The sequence below is a fragment of the Drosophila hydei genome, unplaced genomic scaffold (genome assembly GCF_003285905.1).
Source record: "Drosophila hydei strain 15085-1641.00,03,60 unplaced genomic scaffold, DhydRS2 tig00008116-arrow-pilon, whole genome shotgun sequence".
NCBI lineage: Eukaryota > Metazoa > Arthropoda > Insecta > Diptera > Drosophilidae > Drosophila > Drosophila hydei.
Genome location: NW_022045829.1, coordinates 672,701 through 683,323, shown reverse-complemented (window position 1 = coordinate 683,323; position 10,623 = coordinate 672,701). Strand labels below are relative to the sequence as shown.

Here is a 10,623-nt window from a genome sequence, read left to right as displayed (position 1 = left end):
ATTGTTAACATAAAACAAAATTTAGTCTTCTTTTTACTTTTCTTCGCTGTTTTACCCACTTAACTGGGTCATTAGATAAGAAATATTTTTTTTAATAATGAATTTCTTTGTTTTTGTTTTATTCTGACAAAAATTAATCATTTTCAAACGTTAGTACGCGCGCGAATATGCTTTAAATTGTATTTATTATTTACAAATAAATAAAACAAGCTAATTTTATTTTGTTTTAATACTTTAGAAGTCGAAAATGACAATAAAAGAAAATCTGCGATAGTAACAAATGGAGCGCAGCTGCTGAAAAGTGCCGAAACAGCGTTTGAGCAATAAAATTTAAAAAAAATTTAATAAAATGCAAAACGCAGCAGTATGAGAATGTAATTATATGATAAAGTCGAATTTTGAATACCCTTTCAGAGAAGATAAATAAATTTATAAGTACATTACTATCTATTGTGTATTCATAGCAAACGTCATTAAAGTTTTGTAAACATTTTTTCAAACGAAAATATAAAAATATAAAATAATATAGATTATGTTACTTGTGAAAAAATTAATTACTCTGAATCTTGATACTCTTACAGCGATGATACGCACTTACATACTTTAATACCCTCACAGGGCACCATAAATCAGAAAACAGTGGCCATTCACACCGCTCCATACACTAAGATTTATATATGTATATGCACATGTGTGTGATGTTGTTCCATGTTTATTTAGAATTGAGTTTTTCATTTTTGGCTAACATTAATTTTAAAAAACGTTTCAAACGGAGTTTCTGCAGCTTAGATGGGCGATTGCTTGAAGCCACGCACCGCATAGTCCGACGGTGCCGAGCGATCGGAGAGACGGGGAAAGCCTTCGTCGCCGGGTACACAAGCCTTGCGAGAGGATATCACACGCCAGCCGCCCTTACGCGTCCAATCCTGTCAAGAAACACATAAAAGAAGAAAGTAGCGACCAGCACTGTCACCGACACACTTACATTTTGATTGTATTTGAAATAGTAAGCAATGCTGTAGATTCCAGTTAAAGCAAGCAGCGCTTTTCCCGTCCAATAACGCACGGTGTAGGCACGCTGGAAGCCCTGCAAGAGATTGCCAACGAAATCAATTGGATTTTTTCGATTACATAACAACAAATAATGCACGCACCAGAGCGGGCGTCAGTGCTTTGCACACCATATCCAATGGTGCACGGTAGATGCGCTTGATGGGATTGTTCAGCTCCAATTCGAGGGCGGGAACCTTGCGCGGACCGTGGTGCAGTTCCTGATCTTTCAGCCATTGTTTGCGCCAGGCCCGCTCATCGGGCGTCATGCCGATGAGGCGCTCGCGTTCGCGCACCATGCGCCCCGCTATGGACATGGGCTTAACGCCGCCCGTATCTGATGCGCCACCAGCAACCATATTTGTACGTTTTTTATTCAAGCTAAAATATAGGAATGTTCGTCAAAATGCGCAGCTCGAGAAATGTTGTAGCAAATACGAACCGATGAAAAAACGAAAACAGCTGGGCAAAGTGTCATTCAACGCGAAGCGCCGTCATTCAACGTTTAACGCAAACATTTTGACTTGTGGTAATCGAGTATTTTATTCCCCAACTTGTGATTGCGCTAGTCGAGTATTTTTTCCCCAATTTGTGATTGGGCTGATCGAGTATTTTATTCCCCAGGGTGTGATTGTACTACTCAAGCACTTTATTCCCAGATGAGTGGGGAGTGCATTAAAACTATTTTTTAGTACATCCTCCTATTTGTTGAACTAAAATATGGGATTATAAAAAATTGTGGTCGGAGAAATTACATTTATAATGTTCCCAGTATTTCTTCGCGAGCTAAAATAATATGAAATGTGGTAAGGTAAGGTAGTTGGAGAGGCTAAGTAATTTGACACGACTTAATGGTCTAATTGGATCTCCCCGTAAAGTTGGGAAATATTGAATAAAAGGAGGGGCGAGTAATAGTTACCACTATTTATTCTGATGGGCAGCACTGTCGGCCACGATAAAATAATATCGTTGAGGGGTATTAAAGACGATCTAAATATGCAAACCGGAAAGAAGAAAAAAATGGGAAAAGCTTATTTAAATATGAAAAAGACAAAAATAAGCGAAATACTTTGTAATTAGAAATACCAATTAAATAAATATACAGTAAATGGCTAATATGAAACTATGAAGCCATTATATGGTTTATATATTTTTACTATTCAAAACTATTTTTACTATTCAATACTATTTTTACTATTCAATATTATGCCTGATCTGTAGGTTCGATAAATTAAGCTTACGATAAGCTAAGCTATCGATATTTGATATGCAACGATACTGTTGTACTTTGCACATCACTAAAGCACAAACGTGCAGCGCCGTTGGCCACAAAACTGTGTTTTTATTTGTTTTCTAGTTATTTACAAGCAATATATTTACCTCTCGATAAAGTTGCCGCTTTGATAGCCCATGTTCCGGTAAGTGTCGCCATTTACAATTGATAACGTCAATTGTATTACAAATAAACAAACAAAGGCGGGCTAACAACGTTTTTTTGCAGTAAAAACTGCGCAAAATGGAATCGAAATACCTGATAAATGGCAATGGTAATGGCAATATGAGTTTGACCTCGACTTTCGCTGTCAAGCGTAAAATTGAACCAATGAAAGAGCAGAATTGCATCAAGAAACCCAACTACAGTCCGATCAATAATAAAAATTTGCTTGGCAACAAGCGGAACTGCATCGACCAGGAGCGCAAAGCGTTGCCCGTTTATCACTGCAGACAGCGCATACTCAAGGAGCTGGAGGGCAATGATACACTGCTAATCATGGGTGAGACGGGCTCTGGCAAAACAACGCAAATACCACAATTCCTGCTGCAAGCAGGCTATGCCAATAGCGGCATCATAGGAATCACACAGCCAAGACGCGTGGCCGCAATAACAATAGCCAAACGTGTCGCCCAGGAGCTGGCGAGCAATGTGGGCGACACGGTGGGCTATACGGTACGCTTTGAGGATACGACAACGGACAGGACACGCATACGCTATCTGACCGACGGCATACTCCTAAGAGAAGCGATAGCGGATCGTCTACTGCGTCGCTATGCCGTCATCATGCTGGATGAGGCGCACGAGCGCACAGTGAATGCAGATCTGCTGTTTGGCATTGTCAAGGAGGCGCAGCAGGAGCGACGCAAACACAAACTGACCAAGCTGAAGCTAGTGATTACCTCCGCCACGATGGACATCGATCACTTTGGCAAATACTTCAATGTGAAGGGCATGTACCTGGAGGGTCGGACACATCCGGTGCGTGTGCTGCACGCCAAGGAGCCGCAGGAGGACTATATACATGCAGCGCTAGTCACTCTGTTCGATATTCATCGGCACGAGCCCATAAACCATGATGTGCTCATATTTCTAACTGGTCAAGAAGAGATCGAGGCATTGGCCCAACAGATCCGTCAGCTGGCGAGAATCAACAATTCGGGCCCCTCGGATGTGCGCGTGTTCACACTCTATGCCCAGCTGGCGCAGAGCAAGCAGTTGGAATGCTTCCTGCCAGTTCCAGCGAATACACGCAAAATTGTGTTGGCCACGAATATAGCAGAGACTTCGATTACCATTCCGGGCATAAGATGCGTCATCGACTGTGGCTACGTGAAGGAGAAGTCCTTCAATGCCAGCTCCGGCCTGGATCTGTTAAAGACTGTGCGCATCTCACAGGCTCAGGCCTGGCAGCGCAGCGGACGTGCCGGACGCGATGCACCGGGTCTCTGCTATCGCATCTACACGAAGGGCAACATGGAGAAGTTTCGTCTCGCTGCACAGCCCGAAATATTGCGTGCGAATCTAACTGCCACAGTGCTGCAGTTGCTCGCGCTGGGCATCGATTGTGCCAGCTTCGATTTCATAGATAAGCCGCCGGCGGAGGGCGTGGAGAGCGCCTACAAAGCTCTCGAGCAACTGGGCGCCATTAAGGCGGGTAGCATAACGACAACGGGTCGCTGGATGGCTCAGTTTCCATTGGATCCACGATATGCCAAGCTGCTGCTGGCGGCGCCCACATTTGGCTGCATGGAGGAGATGCTCAGTCTGGTCGCTGCGTTGTCCAGCGACAACGTGTTCATTGGCCATGCGGATAAAAGCGAACTGGCTGCCCTGGCACATGCAAAGTTCCAATCGAAGCATGGCGATCATCTCACCCTGCTCAACGTTTTCGCCACCTTCCAGAAGACGGAAAAGCCCAAGATCTGGTGTCACGATAATTTCCTAAATATTCGCAATCTTAACTATGCGCGCAATGTGCGCAATCAGCTGGCCGAGATTAGCGCCAGGCTAAACCTGGCACTCAACAGTTGCGGCGACAACATGGACGCCGTCAAGAAGTGCTTGCTGACAGGTTTATTTGACAACATCGCTCTGCTCCAGAAGGAGGGCCACTACCTAACACTGAGTGGGCGCGTCAAGGCCAAGATACACCCGTCGAGTGTCCTGCATGGCAAATACAAGCCGCAGTGCATCCTCTTCACGGAGCTCGTGCAAACGGAGCACAATTTCCTGCGGCAGGTCACAGAGATCAGCATCGATTGGATCGAGGAGATCGTGCCATCCATCAAGTGTATCCTCAAATGAACTTCCACTTGATATGCTTCATACGATTCACACAAAATACAAAGAAAACAAAAACAAAAGTTATGTTTCTATAAAAAATTGTTTTTAGACTGTTTTTTTTTTTAATATATAAAAAATGTATTCCTAAAGCTGACTTTTCTTGCGGGTGGCGACAAATCGGTTTAGGGCTACAGTGTTCGCTCGAGTTAAAGAAAACTAAATTTGTCTTTAAGTAACTTAAAAAATCTACTGAATCTTGAAGTTTTGTTTTATAATTTTTAATTAGAATTTGAATTTAATTCAAGCTTCCCCAGCTACAGTGTTGCCTCGAAATGAGCGACTCTAGCTGACTTGATATTGTCAAATAAAATAACAAAGGCATTTATTTTTCTTGATTTTTTCGAATTGTTTTTAACATATTAAAAATATGCATATATATATTGTATATTTTTTATATATTTCGTTACATATATATGTATATTCACATTAAGATTGCACAGAGAATGAAATGTTTAAACAAACGATAATTTTATATATATAAATATATTGTGAATATTGCCTTTAAGTACTGAAAAACAATGGAATCAAAGAACATAATTTTTTTAACAGAAACTATCCACATTTATCAGTCTATATGTACATATGCATGTGTGTGGGTGTGGGTGTGTGGGCGTGTATTGGTGTTCTAGAGATGTCCGTGCATTGGGGATTCGCGCAAGTAAACGGGACTGCTGAAGGATTTGCCAGCCACAAGCTCTTCGAGATTCTCGCCCGCATAGCTAACAAATGGCGAAATCTCACAAATGTCACCGTGAACAGTGCCGCCGGCGTTCTCTATGTATTTGCGATGCAAGCGATGGAGGTCATCGCGTGCTGTGCTTGGGCAGTCCTTGCCAGCCGAATCGGCATTCTTGAGGGCACTGAACTCCTCGTCACGTGGCACTTCCATTGCCACAAACTTTTCAGCAAATTCGAAGACATCGAAAACGAATTTCTCAATCTTGATGCCATTGGGTTGATTGGGCGTCAAGCGATTGCCCGCATTGTCCACAAAGGGTATCTTTTTCTTGGCCACATGCAGCTTCAGCTTACGCTCATAGCTGTTGCCGATCTTACGTAGAAAGGCGACAGTGAAGAAGTGATTGCATATATTCCCAGCGCTATATGTGAGACGTCCGTCGGCGTTGCGCATTTCGGCCGTCTTTGGTGAGATTTCACTGTACTCCACCACTTGGTATTTGTTATCGACAATGGCCACCACACCGACTGCCTCATTGGGTGATGATTTCTCCACCACCTTGGCGGCACAGTCCGCCTGCTCCTGAACGCAATAGCCAATGAATATGGGATCAGCCACCTTAATCAGTATGTTGTCAACACTGTGCGCATGCACATAGAGTATGCCACGCCTCTCCATATCATCCAAAACACCTGCACGTTGCATTGCTCGGTAGATGCCACCATTGCCATCTGGAGAGCGCGAGACGCGATGCTTCTCGTCTAGAATGATGCGTCCATCGTAGTCGAAGCATGGTAATGAGCCCTGCTCAAAGAGCACCACATTCTCCTCCCTCAGTCCAAAATAGTTGTTGGCTTCCAAATAATTCTGAGTTGGCTGCATTGTGTGCTCCGATGTCATTATATACCAAACAATACAGCCCCTTTGGCCGCATGCTTCTTCGGCCAACTGCTCCAGCCTTTGAATCCTTTCCGCCTGTATGCGAAAGAGCGTTTTATGCGATTGCAAGCCCACGTCATACATTCCCTTGGGCTGATCGAAGCCAAGTCGAGTGCCTGGGAAGACAAAATTATTTCCATTTTATTCGTTATTAGTTTTGTATTTCAAACGGTTTCCAATCTTAGACGAAAAATTTATTTTTAAGGTGACCATATATTTAGTTATCGACACACTTTTGCCAAAAATGGCACACCTATTTCTATGTTTATAATTGGTAATTGCAAAAATACATATGCAACACAATCAATTATTAAATACTTATTATAAATCTCCAGATCTGATCTCATGCAGATATATTTAACTATTATGTCTGTTGTTAGGGCCTGTTGCTGCGCGCCTAGCCGCTTGACCTTAAAAACTTGTTTCTCTTAATTCGGCTACGGTTTCGCTTTCAATAAGAGCTCGAAATGTTTTTTATTTATTGTATCTTTTTGTTTCTTGCTACTCTTATAGCTGTTTAGCATTTAAACCTGTCTTAAGGTCATTCGTATGCAGTACTGCCGGTTTTTTAATTATAGCATGCTTATCGATTAGCTAGTGATCAGCAACATTATTATCGATAAATAAAGCGGCCGTGGGCTGTGGTAGTCGGTTACACTCATAACCGTTATATAGTTACGTTACGTGTCATAAATACGTAAGAAGCGTGTGTGTTCGTACATTTGTATGTATGCATGTACGTACATCGACTCTAACCAAATGCCAAGAGCCAGGCGAACGTTAACTTTTCGTCTTTCGTATTTCGCCTTTGCTGTTGTTGCTTTTGTTTGTTTAAGGCAATTACGTGATTTTGCTTGCAGCAAGCAAAATGAAATAAAACGGGAAATATCAAACGTTGATCGAAATCAGAAAAGAAGGGGAACAACAACAATAGCAGGAGGCAAACTAAGACAGTCTATTGGATTGGCTGGCCATAAGAATAGCTTAAATTATTAGTACTTTATGCTGTTTTACCTGCCTGCCTGGTATGGCGTGTCTTGCAAGCTGAATTACAAATTATAAGTAACAACCACAACTAAAGCTGCACGAGTGGGCAGTTGATTCGTGCGTTTGTATGTGTGCTGTTTAGTGTGAGTGTGGGTGTCTGTGAGTATGTATGCTTAAAGGGAACTGTATATGTGGCACGCTTAATGAAGCATTTTTATATCAATCTAATTAGCTGTTTATCCACACACACATACATGCATATATACACATACAGATGCACACGTGCACTCATAAACGCGTTTAGAGACTCGGCAGTCTGCATTGCCTTCCCTTGTTATACACCACCAACCCCCCCCCCCCCCCACATTTTTTTCATCTCTGGACGCTTGCGAGCAGAAAAAAAAGTTAAAAATAGCACATATATTATATAAGTGTGCAAATTACAGCAAACAACAAGAAAAATATAAACAGTAAACAAACTTTGACGTTTTTCTGTTTTTCGTCTTGCAATTTCCAGCTAAGTCATATATTAGAATTTACACAAAGTTATTTGTGCATCCACAATTGAAATAAAAATGTATCAAAAATTCCCAGGAATTCAATCATGCCTATATATATGTATATGCATGTCTTTATATATGCGTGCATTGTAGTCAAATTCAAATTAACATTTAATGTTAGAACACTGTTAATGTCCATAACATGATGCAATTTGCGTGTGCTGCAATGAAAACTTGCAGTATTTACATATACAACTAGAGCATAAGCATAAGTCGCCCCTGTTAAGTTGTGCTTGTATGTGTGCCTGCGTGTGCCAAACAGAGTTTACATTTAACTTTTTCAGAGTGCCTAACATTCTATGATTTTAGTTAAGTGATTGTTTTTTTAATAGGTAAAATTCCCCTATTTGGCAAGGTGTTTTCAGTGTTTTACATACACATGTATGTCTGTCATATATATATATATATATATACGGTATAAGTATGTAGATCGCTATCATATCTTTGCAAGACAACAACTCAATTTGAATCGCCCAATTTCCGAAGAATGTCGTTTATTTTTGATATTGTCACTCACCTTGTCCACCCGCCATGAGCAGCACCGCGACATAGCCTTTGGCAATCTGTTCCAATCCCTTCTCCCGATAGGCGTTCAATTTGTCCGGCGTAGTGCGAGCTATCGACAGTATCTGCTCGTCGGGCATGGGTTGCATGCGACCGTCCAGCTTGATGCCATTCGCATTCATTGAGATGGTGGCACGTTCCCAATTGGGTTTGATCTCATCAAAGTCGAGCTTAGCTAAGTCACGCTCCAGCTGGAGACGTTTGTCCGGTGTGAGCTCGTCCCAAAACTTAAGTAAATGCTCCTGCCTCACCTGGGCGAGTCGGTTTTGATGCTTGTTCAGGTGATCTGTCATTGTTGTTGCTGTCGGCTTGATGACTGTTCACAGAGAGAGAGAAAGAGAGGTGGGGAGGGGGAGAAAAAGGGTGTGAGGAGAAAGAGCGCGACAATTAGATAGCGAATGCTGAATTTTTATTTTGTTGATGAAGTAGCGCGATTTTGTTATCGTTGCCTAACTTTTTATTTTGTTTATTATTTCTATTTGCTTAACGCGATAAATGTGTTTTTCCTTTTACTTTGATAATGGCTTTAGTAAAGAGTCAGACGAACCGTTATGTGCGGCTAGCAATGCGCAACTGTGCGCCAACCGCACGCCTTCAGTAGTTTTTCTTTGAGCTGCCTATCGTTGGCGACTGCGACGCCGGCCGCGACAGTGGCAGCGACAACGGCAGAGACAACGGCAGCGACGTGGACTTCGATGGTGCTGCTTGAATGGCAGGCGCGCATGTGTGTAAACAAGTTGAACTGTTGAGTGTGTGCATGTGTGTGTGCGAGAGTGTTTTGACGTGTTTGCAGTCACATATAGTGATGGTCGTTAGGGCCATATTTACATACATATATATGTATGTTTGTGTCTGCACAAAATATTTGCATTATATAAATAAAATACTATAAATATATATATATATAATATAATATATATAATATATTATATATATAATATAACCACATTATGCGGAAGCTTTATAAGATTATAGCTAAACAAAATGTATTTACAATGTAAATAGATATTATCAATAAGTGATATCTAATCTGATCGCCCAATATTTATAGCCAAAAATACAGAAAGCGATTGAATCATGTTATTTGATATATTTTCTAAATAGGTTATCGCATTTCATATAATATTTATATAATTGACGCTTGGTACGAAAGAAATCGGTCAGTATGTGACTCATTATTCATAATTGTTTCAAATAGGATTATTTTGGCAGAGATAACAAATTTCCTAGAAGATCGAGCTGGAATAATTGCGATTAAAATTGCAATTGCTGAAGCAAATGACCGTGAACGCAGGCTAAAGCGAAAGTTAATGCTGATTGGCGCAGACAAAGAACCAGAAATACTTAAGGGCAAGCTACATACATAGATATGTAAATGTATGTAGCACTAGACTATTTTCAGTTGCAATTCCAGTTTGAATTCCAGTTGGGAGTTCCTGTTCTGCACAAAAAACTTGTTTCATTCAAGGCGAAACAAGAGGAAAGAGAGAAGACGGCGAGCACAAAATGATATTCGCCTAAGAGTTGTCGAAAACCAAGTTAGTCTTTTTACATACTGCTATTATTGTTGTAGTTCTTGTCGACGTCGACTACAATGGTGACTGCATTACACGTTGACAATAAACCGCTAAAGTCACTAACACAAGCCCGTGCGCACTGAGCAACGCGACCACCAAATACTACAGAGCACAACACACACGCTCCCATACACACGTGCACATGTATGTGTGTTTCGATAAAATATGTTTTGTTTATACTGAGGACCGGAGCGAGCCCGCTATGTTAGTTCTTTCGCCACTCCTCAGTTAAATTGCAATGGCGCTCTTCTTATCAGAAATAAACTGGAAACTTACCATTTTGGAAATCTGTGTGCCTTTGTTGTTGCTGTTGAGCACTGAAATTACTGTTGAGACCCATAATTTTCTTAAGCGAAATGGCAAAAAAAAAAAATAGGCATGCGTTATGCACACACTTAGTAACTGACACTGGCCACTTGTTTTCAGCGGGACATTTTTATTATTATTATTCGTACTTGTTGCGCGATAGACCGTTCGTCAACATGTCAAACTGTTGGATAACTGAAAACAGATGGCGTGCGTACATAAATGAAAACTTAACAAATATAAAGCGAACACTACGGCCATTAGCCCCAAGCGAATCCAATTGGCGAATCGATATTTGGGATGTGCGATAACTATCGCTGTGACTTATCGCAATTGCTATAA

At 41.4% G+C, this 10,623-nt stretch overlaps 3 protein-coding genes across 3 annotated transcripts; 1 reads left to right on the top strand and 2 right to left on the bottom strand.

Moving 5' to 3' along the window:
- Positions 1-699: 699 nt before the first annotated feature.
- On the bottom strand, positions 700-1,562 carry LOC111596334. The gene is made up of 4 exons (XM_023310501.2): positions 1,493-1,562; positions 1,155-1,431; positions 986-1,087; positions 700-926 (listed from the first exon to the last, which is right to left on the bottom strand). The coding sequence occupies exons 2-4, from the start codon at positions 1,407-1,409 to the stop codon at positions 786-788; spliced, it is 498 nt and encodes a 165-aa protein (XP_023166269.1). The 5' UTR covers positions 1,410-1,431; positions 1,493-1,562; the 3' UTR covers positions 700-785.
- A 783-nt stretch (positions 1,563-2,345) lies between these two features.
- On the top strand, positions 2,346-4,704 carry LOC111596332 (ATP-dependent RNA helicase DHX33). The gene is made up of 2 exons (XM_023310499.2): positions 2,346-2,468; positions 2,552-4,704. Exon 2 carries the CDS (start codon positions 2,567-2,569, stop codon positions 4,628-4,630), a length of 2,064 nt encoding a protein of 687 aa, XP_023166267.2. The 5' UTR covers positions 2,346-2,468; positions 2,552-2,566; the 3' UTR covers positions 4,631-4,704.
- A 399-nt stretch (positions 4,705-5,103) lies between these two features.
- On the bottom strand, positions 5,104-10,545 carry LOC111596333 (UDP-N-acetylhexosamine pyrophosphorylase). Its single transcript, XM_023310500.2, has 3 exons — positions 10,252-10,545; positions 8,352-8,714; positions 5,104-6,403 (listed from the first exon to the last, which is right to left on the bottom strand). The coding sequence occupies exons 1-3, from the start codon at positions 10,313-10,315 to the stop codon at positions 5,295-5,297; spliced, it is 1,536 nt and encodes a 511-aa protein (XP_023166268.1). The 5' UTR covers positions 10,316-10,545; the 3' UTR covers positions 5,104-5,294.
- Positions 10,546-10,623: the final 78 nt, after the last annotated feature.

Excerpts from the sequence above, each read along its gene's own strand:
- LOC111596334 (XM_023310501.2), bottom strand. The coding sequence starts at position 1,409 with ATGGTTGCTGGTGGCGCATCAGATACGGGCGGCGTTAAGCCCATGTCC. Across the intron at positions 1,088-1,154 it reads AAGCACTGACGCCCGCTCTG|GGCTTCCAGCGTGCCTACAC; the intron begins GTGCGTGCATTA and ends AATCTCTTGCAG. Across the intron at positions 927-985 it reads ATTTCAAATACAATCAAAAT|GATTGGACGCGTAAGGGCGG; the intron begins GTAAGTGTGTCG and ends GTTTCTTGACAG.
- LOC111596332 (XM_023310499.2), top strand. The coding sequence starts at position 2,567 with ATGGAATCGAAATACCTGATAAATGGCAATGGTAATGGCAATATGAGT.
- LOC111596333 (XM_023310500.2), bottom strand. The coding sequence starts at position 10,315 with ATGGGTCTCAACAGTAATTTCAGTGCTCAACAGCAACAACAAAGGCAC. Across the intron at positions 8,715-10,251 it reads GCACACAGATTTCCAAAATG|TCATCAAGCCGACAGCAACA; the intron begins GTAAGTTTCCAG and ends CTCTGTGAACAG. Across the intron at positions 6,404-8,351 it reads GCTCATGGCGGGTGGACAAG|GCACTCGACTTGGCTTCGAT; the intron begins GTGAGTGACAAT and ends TTGTCTTCCCAG.